The sequence below is a fragment of the Oryctolagus cuniculus genome, chromosome 3 (genome assembly GCF_051225735.1).
Source record: "Oryctolagus cuniculus isolate XC-2025 breed Fujian yellow rabbit chromosome 3, ASM5122573v1, whole genome shotgun sequence".
Classification (NCBI taxonomy): Eukaryota; Metazoa; Chordata; class Mammalia; order Lagomorpha; family Leporidae; genus Oryctolagus; species Oryctolagus cuniculus.
Window position 1 is genome coordinate 106,041,679 of NC_142869.1, and position 15,349 is coordinate 106,057,027.

At 42.1% G+C, this 15,349-nt stretch overlaps 1 protein-coding gene across 7 annotated transcripts in view; it reads right to left on the reverse strand.

Annotated features, from left to right (window-relative positions):
- Positions 1–15,349, reverse strand: part of THSD7B (thrombospondin type 1 domain containing 7B) — a 985,451-nt gene that overhangs the window by 603,081 nt on the left and 367,021 nt on the right. For all 7 annotated transcript variants that reach the window (XM_051849593.3, XM_089329248.1, XM_070071551.2 and 4 more), the window contains exon 5: positions 3,891–4,060. In XM_051849593.3, the coding sequence (XP_051705553.3) occupies positions 3,891–4,060 (170 nt within the window). The remainder of the gene's footprint in view (positions 1–3,890; positions 4,061–15,349) is intronic.

A 15,349-nucleotide genomic window follows, 5' to 3' on the forward strand; every position in this document is an offset into this window, starting at 1 on the left:
GGGTCACTGTGAGGAAATGAACATTTTTAAAATTATTCTGATAGCAGGGCTGGTGCTGTGGCATAGTAGGTTTAACATCTGCCTGCAGCACCAGCATCCCATATGGGCACTGGTTCAAGTCTCAGCTACTCCACTTCTCATCCAGCTTCCTGTTAGTGGCCTGGGAAAGCAGTAGAAGATGGCCTAAATCCTTGGGCCCCTGCACCCATGTAGGAGACCCAGAAGAAGTTCCTGGCTCCTGACTTCTGATTGACCCAACTCCCACCACTGCAACCCTTTGGGGAGTGAACAGCAGATAGAAGATCTCTCTCTCTCTCTCTTCCTCTCCCTCTCTCTCTGTAACTCTGAATCTCAAGGAAATAAATAAAAGTTTTAAAAAAGAGAGAAATAGAGTTGTTAAAAATTATTTTGATACCTAGAAATTCGTTTGTAACATTCACATGAGGGGTTTATACACAGAGCTTGTTTTTACCCCAAGATTATGGATTTCTCTGATTAGTTTCTTGGAATGCACAACAGCTCAGTCGGTAGACAATGGGGTTTCACAGGGAAGAGAATTCAAGTGATTAAACAACAAAAAATGACAAGAGAGAGATAATATCCTTCAGTCTAAAAAAAAGTTAACCTTGTGGTGAAGTGAATTATGACTGAGAAAAGAGTTTCCAAAATCAAAACTACTAACATGCCTTCTCCCTCCAAAACCTAACAGCATCATTTTCAAAGAGTTAATGGTCACAGAAACTGAAATGCAAGATGTCACCAATGTTGACCTTTATTACTGCATTATCACTAACAGTTGGAAATATTTAAATTCTGCCTCCTTAAAGGGTGAACACTCACTGGTCCTTTATGATAGCAATTCAATTGTCCCTCTGTGTTTCACTTGGGCCATGACAAAATTCTCATGTTGCCAGGTTTGTCAAGAAATATCTCTAAAGGATAACAGCAAGACATGAAAGCATTTATGAGAAAGGAAAGTAATGGGCGAACAATCCTGCTGATTCAAGTCCACACAACAGCAAAATGAAACATTCGACAAATACAAAGGTAAGTAGCAAGGTCTACTGTGCTTTGAATGTGGTTGTGCTATATTATCCAACATAGTTTTTATTCACTATTGTCAACTCTGGGAATACAAGCTCATATTTCACGCCCATGTGTTTACATGGAGGCCCCACACGCAGCCCCTACCTGAGAACTGAGATAACAAAGTTAGGACCTTTAAGTACTTTTTAGATCCATGTGAATGCATATATTAATTGCAAGGAGTGCTTCAGCCTCAGATGTTTTTTGCCTTCCTTTTATATATTTGACACAGATTGTCCCGGGCCTAATGGGCTTCAAAATCCTGCAATTAAGATCCCTTCTGCATGCCTTTGTCCTCCCATATCATGTAGTGTGGAAGTCGCATCTCTACAACACCTTTCCTCCACTTCCTTCTTAATTACAATCATCCTGCTCACTGTGTTTCCATTAATGAAGCAAGAAAGATTACAGTTGGAGGAACTTTGGAAATAGAAAATCCACAAGAAGTGCTATTTTTAATGAAAGAAATACTGAGGAGATGAAAATTTCATTAGAAGTGTGAAAGTGAAAGAAAATAGGTGAAAATCCTGCAATTCTACAAAATTTTTGCTTACATATTGGCCCCTGAGGACCACAGAACTCTAGCTAACAGTAAAGAGGATTAGGAAAGGAGGTGGGATGGAAAGATAATCAAAGTTTGAAAGAGTAATTAAGAGCTTTCCTTATAAGTTCTGATTCTCCAAATTCAGAGAATAGTCACATCACTAAGCAGAAGTGTATAATTTACTTCTTGCTAAAAGTGAAATTAGAGAAGGAAGAAGAGTTAACCATTAAATTTAAAAGTAACTCTAGGGTCGGTGCTGTGACATAGCAGGTAAAGCAGCCATCTGCAATGCCAGCATTTGATATGTGCGCTGGTTCAAGTCCCAGCTACTCCACTTCCAAACCAGGTCCCTGCTAATATGCCTGGGAAAGCAGCGGAGGGTGGCTCAAGGGCTTTGGTCCTTGTACTCATAGGTGACCTGGAAGAAGCTCCTGGCTCCTGGCTTTGGATCTGCCCAGCTCCAGTCTTTGTGGCCATTTGGGGAGTAAACCAGCAGATGGAAGATCTCTCTCTCTCTCTTTCTCTCCCCCCCCCCTTTTTCCTTTCTCTCTCTGTAACTATATTTTTCAAATAAATAAATAAATCTTTAAAAATAAATAACTCTAGCCCTATAAATGTGGTCCTTTAACTTCAGTTGTTGAAGCACAAGGCTAAGAATTCTGTAAATACTGTTACATCTGGTGCACTATCCAAGGCCATGGTCATAGATGCCTACAACTCATAGAGGCCATATCATAAAAAAAAAAAAAATAAGTAGTGCTGCCTAGCATGAAAAACCTTTCAAAATAAAATGAATTTATTACCATAACAGGAGAGATTGTGTCTTGTCTTACTAACTCAAGTGCACAGCACCAATGTGTGCTTGCACTTGGGAAGTCCAAGGAAACATTCCCACATCCACCCCTTCTGTAAGATGTACTGCTTATATTATCCAGTGTGGCAGGGATACGCCATATATTTCTCCAATGTTTATTTTAGTTTTCACCTACTTGAAAGGAAGAATGGGAGTGGTATAGGTAGGAAGAGAGACAGAGACAGAGAGAGATCAAGGTCTTCCATCCACCGGTTCACTCCTCAAATTTCTGCTGTCAGGGCTGAGTCAGGCTGAAGCCAGGAGAATGGTTTTACATCCAGGTATCCTACAAGCACCTGAGCTATCATTTACTACCTCCCTCCCCTGGATGCAACAGCAAGAAGCTGGAGCAGCAGCAGAGTAGCAGGAATTTGAACTTGCATTCCAATATGGCTGCAGGTATCCCATGTGGCAGTTTAATCGGCTGCACCACAATGTCTGGCCCCGAATGCTTTCAGAGTAGATGTATTATTATCCACACTTGGTTTTTCTTTTTCTTTTCTTTTCTTTTTTTTTTTTTTTTTTTGACAGGCAGAGTGGACAGTGAGAGACAGAGAGAAAGGGGTTCACCCTCCAATGGCCACCGTGGCCAGCGCACTGCGCTGATCTGAAGGCAGGAGCCAGGTGCTTCTCCTGGTCTCCCATGGGGTGCAGGGCCCAAGCACTTGGGCCATCCTCCACTGCACTCCCTGGCCACAGCAGAGAGCTGGCCTGGAAGAGGGGCAACCAGGACAGAATCCGGCGCCCCAACCGGGACTAGAACCCAGCGTGCCGGCGCCACAAGGCGGAGGATTAGCCTAGTGAGCCACGGCGCCGACTCACACGGTTTTTCAATCATAAATCTGAGAAAGTACCCCAGTCCCCACACATTGTCACCACCCAAAATCTTTTCAACAAATGGACTCATGCTGAGGTGTCTACATAATGAAGCTTAACATGGGAAAAACTATAGCTTTCCCTGCCTGCTCTTTCCTCAGCTAAACTAATATTTGGCAATAAGACTGGATCCTTGAAATGTGAAAGTTTATGTCTATAGGAATTCCACAATCATGAATTCAAAGAAAAAAAATCACACTCATTGAGGTTAAAAAAAGGTACTATTCCTTCATTACTAACTGATTCACTCCAGCATGTCTGCCCCTTAGCTTGTAACATTACTCTATGCTGCACACGTTAGGAACACATATTCATTTAACTTTCACAATGAGCCTTTGGAGAAATGTTTTTGTAATGACCACTATTTTCATTTTCCCAAGCTGTTATAACCAGAATTTATGGGTGGCTTGCAAACAGTAGACAAAACAAGTATTAAATCTGTGAACGCTGAGGGTCCATTGTATCAAGAAGAATCACAGGAGATGTTACTGGAAATGACTTCCCTTCCCACCTGCCTTCCTGGCTGCCTACCTTCCTTGGCCCTCTGTGCAGCAGCTGCTGGTATGCTCTGGGCACAATACACCTCCCGCGTCTGGATGCCCCCGCCGCAAACAGGTCCTGTCACAGGCCAGTGAGGGTCCTGCTGCTCGAGGAGGAGAGAGACTTGGCATTCTTTCCATTCAGAGGTTCTCCAGGAATACCTGTTTGGTTTGATGTGTTCAAAAGAAGAAGAAGAAGTAAGGAAAATATACAATTGTAAAGACACCTTAAGTTACGACATCAAGTGTGTGTGTGATAATCTCTCATTCTAGGTCCAAATCTGCCTGTGGAGAAAGAAGTCTACTGGCTGGGCGTCATGAAATCCCTGTTCTTTCCTGGAGAGAACCACAGCAGTCCATCACGGTAACACATGGCAGACGAAGAGGAGAATGAAGGGCGATAACATGCATAAAGAGTGGGTGTGTTCCAGCTTTGAAACTAGAAGAAAACGAAGAATTAGGAAGAAGCTGGAAACCCACTGAGCCTAAATCTCATCAGCTGAAGTTTTCAAGCACTTCCAGATGACTGGGTCAAAGTTGGCCTTTCTTTTTTATTTAGTAGCATATTATGTGACTGTGTGAAGATGCGGATAGACTAACTTAGCAGAGATGAATTCAAACATTTCAATCTTCTTAATATAGGAAACTAGTATTCATTTTAGCCTCCTGCCATCTGGATAAAGGGTTTCATATTAAAAGCGAGTTAACACGATGCCTCTTCACTTCACTGAGAATTGCTTTTGAACATATGCAGCTATGGTTTATTTAAACTGATTTAAAAATACATATCCTTGGTTTACAAGTGGTTAAGAAACATTCTAATATAAACATACATACAAGGGAGAAAAACACATGGAGTTTGTATAAAATGTATAGAAAATAAAAGAACTATTACACCTTCACATTTGTACCTGGAGAATAATTTCAGAGACAGAGATTCCTGTTGTGAATTATTTCAGCTTTCCTAAAGCCCACGGTATAAATACACCCCTACAGCATTCACATAAATACCAACAAACTCAATGGCTTCTGGAACACTAAACACAACCCAAGAATATTCTCATCTCGGCTGCCCCATTTTGGCTTTGATAAAAAAGTTGCACAATTTTGTGATTGAAAAAAGGGGGAAAAATAAGCAACCAATAAAAACAGTCATAGTGTTGGGGTGCAATAGTTTAAAATGTCACTTGTAAAGTCAGAATCCCATATCGAAATGCTGGATCAAGTCCCACCTGTGCTTGTTTAAGTCCTGACTGCTTGTCTTCCAATCTAGTTCCTTGCTAATGTGCCTTGGAAAGCAGCAGCAGATGGCCTGAGTGCTTGGGTGAATACCACCCATGTGAGAGACCCGGAGTTCCAGGCTCCTGGCTTCAGCCTGGCCCAGCCTCAGGCATTGTGCTCATTTAGAGAACAAGTCAGAAGGTGGAAGATATCTTTTTTGCTCTGCCTCTTCCCCTGCCTCTCTTTCTGTCACTCTGCTTTTCAAAGAAATAAATCTTTTAAAAAATCATAGGTCTCCAGGTCCCTGGCCTTACAAACACTAGGGCAAAATTCAATTAAATTTATAGACATGAAAATAAGGAAGCAAATCTCAACCGTTGCAGCCATTTGGGGAGTAAACATGAGGTTAGAAGACCTTTCTCTCTGTCTCTCCCTCTGTCTGTAACTCCACCTCTCAAATAAATAAATCTTAGAAACCTAATAGTGACCAAATCCTCACAATGAATATCATCCTATAAAGGTTAAAAGCAGAGACTCATTGGTCTGCAGAAAGCCCTCAGGGGAAAAGCATTGGGACAATTCTTTGGGGTTTGTTGTATCACAATTTTTCTCCATCTGCTTCCTTGCTTCATTTCCACCTGTTTCCCCAGGTTTCAGGATTAGACTGTGGCCAGACAAGCATGTCCAGTGCAGAATGGAGGCCCCACCCAAGCCAGGGGAATACCAAAATAAAATGTGTCTAATACCTGTGTGTGAGAGATGGAGAGAAGGTGAGTTCTCCCCAGAGATAGCCCACTCCCCTCACCCAGGGGCTGCATCCTGTTCTCCATGGACACTTAAGCTGTGGGCTAGTCCTCCTTATCTCAAGTAGTTCCTCAGTCCAGGGCAAAATACGATGAGGTTGGGGTGTGTTGGGATGCATCCTTACCAAACTCTTATTTTCAACCCCTCTTTTTCCAAAAGTCACCTAAAAGAAGTACCCTCTGGCTATTAAGGAGGGGTCAGATACAGCAGTTTTCTTTGAGGCTACTTTGATAGATATAACCAAGAAGATAGGAGGCAGAAAGAGGTAACGTGTTGTAGATGACACACCTGCTTTGTAGTTGAACAGACCAGGCTTCAATCTGAGCCTTTGCCATTTTCTGGTCAAACGACTTTGATCCAGTTCTGTTTTTCCAGTTGTAAAATGAGGATGATAACACCAAACTTTGAACCTGACACAAACTGGGTATTCAGTAAAAGTTTATTTCATCTTGTATCCTTCTACGTGTGTCTATTGCCACTGTCTGGTCAGAAAACACACACACACACAAACACACACATACACACACACAACATCAACATTCTATTTATGAGGACTTCAATGATTTCATTGAAAGTCCTACTGAAAAGATTTAGGATTGCCACCATCTAAGTTCCATCTAAAACCATGCTAGTTTCTCATTAACTGAAAGCACCCAACTCCCATTCACTGGCAAGTGACAATTTCTCTAAAGAAATAGAAGGCATTTGTCACTATCACTATTGTTTACCACCTCAGAGAAAATACCAACCCAGCAAGAGATGGCGGCAAAAAGTGCCTCTTAAAGAATGCTGGATTCCTTTTTTAAGTTTGGCTTTTTTCGTAGTCTTCACTCTGCTTTAACCTTTTTTTTTCTGAAGTCCTATCTATGTGTAGTCACAAATCACCTGGCAGCTTTGAAAACGGAACACCCTGAACTCTACCAACCTGAGAAAGTATTTCCAGGATCTGACAGAATAAGAAATCAAAGGAGTCTGCTAGGCTAAACGTTACTCCCTTTCTCCTTTAGAAGCTGTTACTGCGCTCGTCCTCCTGCCTCCATTAAACGTGCTGCCTGATGCCTGGGACACTCGCTTTCATGGTCAAACCTGTGTCACAGTCCAGGTCTTCTCAACCCCTTCACTACCAACTCCAGTACCTTTCAACACCTCCTCATTTTGTCCTCCTGCTTAGTAGAGAAATACAGGAACTCTCCAGGGCAGACTTCTACCTTGCATGGGTGAGCACACTATCAAATTGGCTGTGGAAATGCCTCTAGTCCTGTTAGATGGACATGGGATGAAAGAATTAAGTCGATCGTCACAGCCGTTAGTGTGTCGGATCAATTTGCTGTTTACAAAAGCATAGGTGAACAGAATGGATAAGTCATTAATTCATTTAGGCTACCGGGGAATCATGAGAGATCCCCAAGTCATAAAATCAACAGCCAACAGTTCTGCCTGCTTATTCTGTGACAGGCTATACTTGATGTATACATGATAAACTATTCAGTAGCTTATACGATGCTACTGAATTGAGGTGCATTATGTCATACAATCCTCTCAGCAATCTTGTGAAGAAAATATTATTTTTCCCTTTTACATAAGGGAGAACTGACTTTAAAAAGTAGCTCCTCCAAGGTCACATAAGTAAATGAGAGACTAGGATTCAAAGTCAGGCTTATCTGATTCTAAAGCAGCTTTCCCAAGAAAATGACATTCTGGTAGATTAAACCAGTGAATGGCAAACCCATGAACTTCCATCAGCTTCAGAAAACAATAGGAAGCTACAAGCCTTGGCCTTACAAGGATATATAAGTGTTGGTCTAGGGCAGAGGCTAAAACAAAAGAATATCCTCTGTTGGCGCTCAGTGACCAGTAACATTTAATACCACCACCTAGCCTCAAACACAGTTGGAGAACATTTGTTAGCCAAACACTTGATAATTAGAGCACTATAGTCACATAGAAGGAAATCTTAGCCATTTCATGACGTTACTTCAATTCAAAAAGAGAAGTAAAGTTCTTTCATAAGCCAAGTTAAGGAATCTATAATTGTAAAAATTGAAATTCCCACGAATATATTCAGATGACAACTTTTTGAACAGAGATGGATTTCTAAGTCTCTGAAATCAAATTCTACATACAGTTCCCTGGAAATTCTGAACATTAGGTGATGGATTCATCCTTTCACATAAAAACAACGCAAATGACCCCACCATGGGAGAAAGCCTCCTGTCAGCCACTCTGAAATCACCAAGCACTCAGAAGGGAAAGGTAAATAGCAAACACTGAGTCCACAGAAAAGGCAGCCCTAGAAGATCTTCAGCTTAGTTGAGACAAAGAATGTATGAAAGACTCAAGGCAGAAACCAGTCAGCCAGTAGGCTCTACTGAATAAAGCAATAAGGCTGTCCAAACAGTAAGTGAATCACTTCCTCATCCACACCCTCACTCATTGTTTTCAAGAAGTCATTCATGAGCTCCAACTATGTGCCAAGGATAATTTCATACAATAGAGGGACATAGCAGTGAACAAGACAAAGTGCTTGACCTGGGGAATATTACATTCTAGTGTGACAGACAGACAGACATAAGTGCACCAATACATAGCAAGGCATCAAACAACCTGTGGAGGAGAGAGATGGATGAGGAGAGCTATTTCAGTGTCATGACCAAGGAAGTTCTCAAAGTCCTGAATGAAATGCGGGAGTGAGCACAAGACCAGCTGGCCAGAAAGGGTTCTAGGCAGAGCGATGAGCATGGGGAAGAGCCCCGGAAGGGAGAGGGCTTGCCTCTTTCCAGGAACAGCACAGAAGACAATGTGGTTCTGGCAAGTGGGCAGGGTGGAGTGGTAGGAATGGAGGCATACTCAAGAGTGGAGCTATACAGTGAGCCTTGTAAGCCCGAGTAAGGAGCATTATTCCACAGGTACTGCAAATCACTGCAAAATGCTGGGAACAGCAGTAAGATGACAAGATTGACATTTTTACAGGATCACCCTGGCTACTGAGTATAAAAACAGACTGGGAAAAAAGAGCAAGACCAGTTTGGAGGCCTTTGCCAGTCTAGGATATGATGGTGGATTCACTTGACCTGATCATAGGCGATGTGGTGAGAAGTTACAGATCCAGTATGCAATTTGAAGATGGAAACAATCTTCTTTTTATTTATTTATTTATTTGACAGACAGAGTTAGTGAGAGAGAGAGACAGAGAGAAAGGTCTTCCTTCCATTGGTTCACCCCCCAAATGGCCGCCACAGCCGGAGCTACACCAATCTGAAGCCAGGAGCCAGGTGCTTCTTCCTGGTCTCCCATGCAGGTGCAGGGGCCCAAGCACTCGGGCCATCCTCCACTGCCTTGTTGGGCCACAGCAGAGAGCTGGACTGGAAGAGGAGCAACCAGAACTAGAATCTGGCGCCCATATAGGATGCCGGCGCCACAGGTGGAGGATTAACCAAGCGAGCCATGCGCTGACCCCAGAGACAGTCTTCTAATGGATTACACATTGGCCCACCCATGAGGGAGATTCAGATGAAGAGCTTGACTCCTGGCTTCTGCCTGGCAAGGAGAGAAACAGAGTGGTGATGACGGTTCCAAGCTTACTCTGCACCATGTATTAGCAGCACAATTTTTTGACACTGAACTCTGGGGTAAGACAGCCCATGAAAGGGAACAAAATCCCAAATGAGCAACTAACTATATATTAGAACTGTGAAATTCAGTTTTTCTTCATGTACATCTGTTTTCTGAATTTTCTCTGCGTGCTGATAATTCATTGCTCAGTTTCTTCATATTTTCTCCATAATTTAAATCCATTCTTAGAAAATTGTCAATAAGTGTATCCACATGAGGGACAAACAGTTGAGAGTTAATACATTATTATTTTCAAGAGGCTTATGCAGGTTATAAGAAAAAATCAAATACAAAGTGTGGGGAGCAACTCGGACTAGACTAAGTTACTGGAATTAAGACTTATTCTATGCATCTGCTCTCCCACAATATGGCGCTGAGAAGGGAGAAACAGCTTCTACACAGCTGCCTCCAGTTCAACCAATAAACTGTAGGACCTGCTCCTGATTGGAGGAGAGCAGCGTACTCGGCGTGTGGGCAGCCGAGTTGGGATTGGCGGAAGAGGACTATAAAGGAGGAGAGAGACAACGTGCACGAGGAACATCTAAGAGGAACACCTGTGCAGCCCCCAAGAGAGCCGGCCGGCGGTGTGCCACTCCCCAGCGGAAGTGGGGAAAGTGGCCAGGGGGAACTGCCCTTCCATGGAGGTGGAAGGGACGGTAGCCAACCCAGGAAGAACCAGCAGCAAACCCGGGGAGGGCCGAGCAGACAAAAGAACAGCGCAGGGTCCTGTGTCGTTCCTCCACGAAGACGGGGAGCGACATAATGGTGCCGTGACTCGGATATGAAGCCTAGGCAGGGCTTAGTGTCGTTCCTCCATGAAGAGGGGGAGCGACAACAAAGGTAAGGAAATGGGAAGACTAGTTGTCTGGTCTGATCAACTCATGCCATGTCTGTAGGTTTAACTACCACACTGTACTTCATCAAAATGTACAAGTATTACATGTTAATAAAATTAAACTAACATATTAAAAAATAATAAACTGAGATTAAGCCAAAGAAATAAATTTGTTTTTCCTCAAGAGATACCAGTGACAAGTTGTGATTTAGCAAATCCTACTTGAGTGATTGAAATTAACTGTTAACTCCAGGTAAGCAGCTTGGCTGACTGTAAGTTATGTTGTCCAACCTAAGCCATCCCATAATCAAACAGTTCCCTCTATTGTGGGCAGGAGGTAGACAAAAGGATTAAGAATTTCATTGCTGTGAGGCAGTAAGTACAGACACCCTAAATCAGCGAAATCAGAATTAGAATAGTAGGCACATTAGTATGTGTTCTTCAAAGACCTCCATCCTAGTAAGGTGACAGGAAGTGATTCTAACAGCAGTAAGATGTCAGGACCATCACAGCTTTGCAGCAACCTCTGCCCTCTAGAATTCAAGCTTTGTCACTTTCAGAAAGCTCCGAATTGCTTACAGACTGCGGATTTCACTTCTCCTTCTTCTAAGGCTTAGATGTAAAACAAAGCAAGGTGGAATAGAATCTGAAATGTTTCAATGAGGACAGATTGAAAGAACAGTTGCATTATTTAATGGTCATGTTTTGACTGAGCACATATAGATTCGCAAACACTCCTGCAATTGAAACCCTAGTGCAAGCTATTCAAATTAAAAGCTTGTGCATATTATAAAATCAGTGTACTACAGCATGACTAATTTATGATAATGTCTGTTGTCCTTTTAAAGTTGTGAATGCATTTAAAAAAGAATTAACTTGTCATTTTTACTGAACAGATGACCAAAATAAAGGGGCACTGATCACGCTTTATACATTTTATGCTCTAGTAATTTTTTATTGGCTAGAGTGGAACTATTGATTATGGAAAGCTACTCTGAAGTGCAAAGCTCTTTGCTCTTCGGCAGATGGCTTTGCTAGCCAAACTCCACATATGTATTATTAATAGACTTCTATTGCTATGCACAGCACTTAACAGTATGTTAACTTTCTTACTCAAACTGGAGAACAAATCTTCCATCCAGGAGGACTTAAAGTGGCACAATGGGGACTCATGAAACAATATGCACTAGTAATAGACAGACTTCATAAAAAGTAATCAGTCTCCTATTGAAACAATTTCCATATTCTTTGAAAACTGTTGTTTCTTTTTATAACAAATTTTTCCAAGGATTTTGGGCCATAATTCCTTTCTTGCTCAGGTGTTACAGAAAAGTTGCTTTATTTAAACAATAAAATAATTTCCTTAAAAATCCATTAATTCATTTGGCATCCATTTATTCAGTTCCTACTATTGGTAGGTTAGGTCTATGGTAGGAAACCACGGGAGAAAATTCAGAAAATAACACAGGTGGTTCATCCAGAGAATGAAACTTTGCAAATCCATTTGGTGTTTTCCTCCATATCCTTTTTGAAGCAACTCACATAACCAATACCAACAGAGACTTCTTAGCTGGAAAACCATACACAGTATCATTAGGAACATGTAAGCCATGTTCCATGTGGAAATCTCCATGCATCCCTCTTTTCCTATGCAGATGTCCTTATTTGATCTACTTGATGGTGTCAATTTCATCTGCTCTTAATGTGAAAACCTGCTTTGTATTGTGTACATATATCATATAATAAATCATGTGAGCAAGAGGCCAGTGTTGTGGTACAGTGGCTTATGCCACTGCTTAGGACTCCCTCATTCCAATCAGAGTGTCTAGGATCAAATCTTGCCTCTGCTTTTTTTTTTATTTTTAAGACTATTTATTTATGTATCTGAAAGAGTTACAGAGAATGAGGGAGGCAGGGAGGGAGGGGAGGAGGGAGGGGGAGAGAGAGAGAGACCATCTATCCTCTGGTTCACTCCCCAAATGGCTGCAAGGAGCCAAGGCTGGGCCAGACTGAAGCCAGGAGTCAAAAACTTCATTTGGGTCTCCCACGTGAGTAGGCCCAAAGACTTGGGCTATTTTCTGTTGCTTTCCCAGCTGCAGATGGAAGATCTCTCTGTGTATGTCTTTCCTTCTTTCAAATAAATAAATAATCAATTTTTAAAAGAATATTGAAAGGCCGGCACTGCGGCTCACTAGGCTAATCATCCACCTGCGGCGCCGCCACCCAGGGTTCTAGTCTGGTTGCTCCTCTTCCAGTCCAGCTCTCTGCTGTGACCTGGGAAGGCAGTGGAAGATGGCCCGAGTGCTTGGACCCTGAACCTGCATGGGAGACCAGGAGGAAGCACCTGGCTCCTGGCTTCAGATTAGTGCAGCGCGCCAGCTGTAGCAGCCATTTGGGGAGTGAACCAACAGAGGGAAGACCTTTCTCTCTGTTTCTCTCTCTCTCATTGTTAAGCTCTTCCTGTCAAAGAAAAAAAAAAAAGAATATTGAAGGTATGGAATAATGTACTCTGTACATAATATGGGTTTGGAAATTCTCTACATTTGAGCATTCACACATTCATGTATTCATCTAATGCTTACTGAGCATTTATTATGACCCAGAGACAAGACTCTGAAGATGAATAAACCATTGCACACTGTGGCTCAGTGGGTTAAACCACCACCTGTGTCTCCAGTAGCCCATGAGTCCTGGTTCCAGTCCTAGCTAATCTACGTCCAGCCCAGCTCCCTGCATATGTTCCTGGGAAGGCACTGGAAGATAGGCCTAGAGCCTGGGCCTCTGACACCCACAAGAAAAAGACAGAGTTCTGTCTCCTGGTTTTGGCCTGCCCCAGTCCCAGACCACGGCAGCTATTTGGGGAATCAACCAGTGCATGGAAGACATCTCCTTGTCTTCCTCTCTCTCTGTAATTCTGCCTTTCAAATAAACAAATACATATTTTAAAAATTTTTTAAAAAGTGAATACATACTGAAAGTTTTCAGTTTCCTCAATTTCTGGTGATTAAATCACCAGCATGGCAAGCCAGACGCAAGTGTTGAACAAGCATCTCCTCACAGTATGCCACTGAGTTTCAACAGGTAAAGGAAGCAAATACGGAAGCGCAGTGCTCAGCCACCATCCTTTTCCTTGGAACTCTGGATGTAACGGTCATCTGAAACCTCATCAACTAGTTTCCCAGAATTTTCTCTAAAGAAAAGAATTATATCTAGTAAACAAAAATTTTGGTTCAATCCCTCAAAAAGACATTCAGGAGAGCCAGGTTGGAGTTAGGGAGTTATTTTATGGGCAAATCAATGTGGAAGGCCCCAGATCAAGGCTCCACATAGAATCTCTCAGCATGAATTTTCACAGACTGACTTCTTATGAAGCATTTCTACTTTACTCATACAAAAGATAAATTCATAAACACCAGAAACAGGGAAAAATGGGTTATAGGGCCAGACTAGGGTATTGAAACAATATCTTAAAACGGCCATTTCTGTGTTATAATGTCACACAGTCTATGTAATGCTATCAGCCATTCAGCTTCTACTTTGATGTTCCTTTAAAAGTTTTACTCTGCATTGGACACTATCACCCTTAATGGTGCAGTCTTATGCTCAATGTCAAACTCTAAAAGTTCACGTAAGAGGCAGAACAGCCATTTTCACAAGAAAACTGTTGTCTCTCAGCGGGGCGATAGAAGTTGCTGGTGGGTCATCTGAGGTGTCACTTCTAAATAAGATGTGTGCAGTGGGCATTTTCTCAATCTTCCTGCATTTCAGTGTCTTCAGCCATAATGGCATCCTCTTCTTAGTCCCAAGGGATCTTGACTAGCTGATCCAGAATCAGATTTTGTCTCAGTTCTCTGAGTTGAAACATTTCATATAATAGCACAGACTCTGTGTCCCTTGTCTTTCTTTATCCTATCTAGTAAACAGTTTTAATGTCAGAATGGTTTTTCACATTTCCCTTAGTTAAGACAGTAGGAGCTCATACTTCGTGTATCTTATATAACTCATCTGTCTCAGTGTGTGAGGTCAGAGAATTCTGCCTAGGGTCACAATGCCCAACAAGAAGAGATAACCTTGCCATGAACGAAAAAGGCCCGAGGCAAGTTGACTTAGCCTGTCTCTCCCCTGTTAATTCCCTACATACACCACAGTGACTTGCAGGAGGTGACCAGGGGGAGGGGAGTGTATAAAATTACAAATAGATTATGAAATGTTAGACTAAGAGATCTCTTATGGCCTGAATATACTGATCAAAACACATACCTTTGAAGACACATTTAGCCTACATAATACCTACACCCATTTCATTCTAAAACTTTCTGAGTCACCATAACATATACGTGTCTCTGTCTCCTTTCAAGAGGAGTTGCCCCAAGGTGATTCCCAAAGTGCTTTGGTCCCAGGTGTGCTCCTCCTGGTTACAACTCCTTTCATGAAGTCATGACTCAGAGACTGACAGGCATGGTTTTCACAGTTAAAATGCTGGTCAGTGTAGCCCAACTGATGAGGAGTATCCCCCAACGCTATGCAACTGAAGAATATTAATATGCAAAGACTACAGCACCTCTCTCACTGCACTCTCATTCTCCAGTGTTTTTCCTCTAATTACCTAACTGGATAATTGCTAACTTCATTTAAGCACTGACCCCTCAAAGCTGCTTGTTCAAGTGAGGCTTCTAATGGCCCTGTTAAATTCTGTAGCTTGCATGTACCCCATATTCGAGAGTCCTTTATATTTACCTTACTCTAATGCTTATTTTTTCCCATGGGTCATAAACCAAGTGCATAGCTTATTGTTTGTTTACCTGGTATAGCTTGGCTAAAATTTCAGCTTTGTAGGTAGAGAGAGCTTTGACTATTATACTCTCTGAGGTATTCCAAATACTTAACACAGTGTTTGGTATATAGCAAGAGCTCAATGTGTATTTATTGAATAAATGAACACATCTCCCATAGCAGAGATGGCATGAGAGAAAATGTCA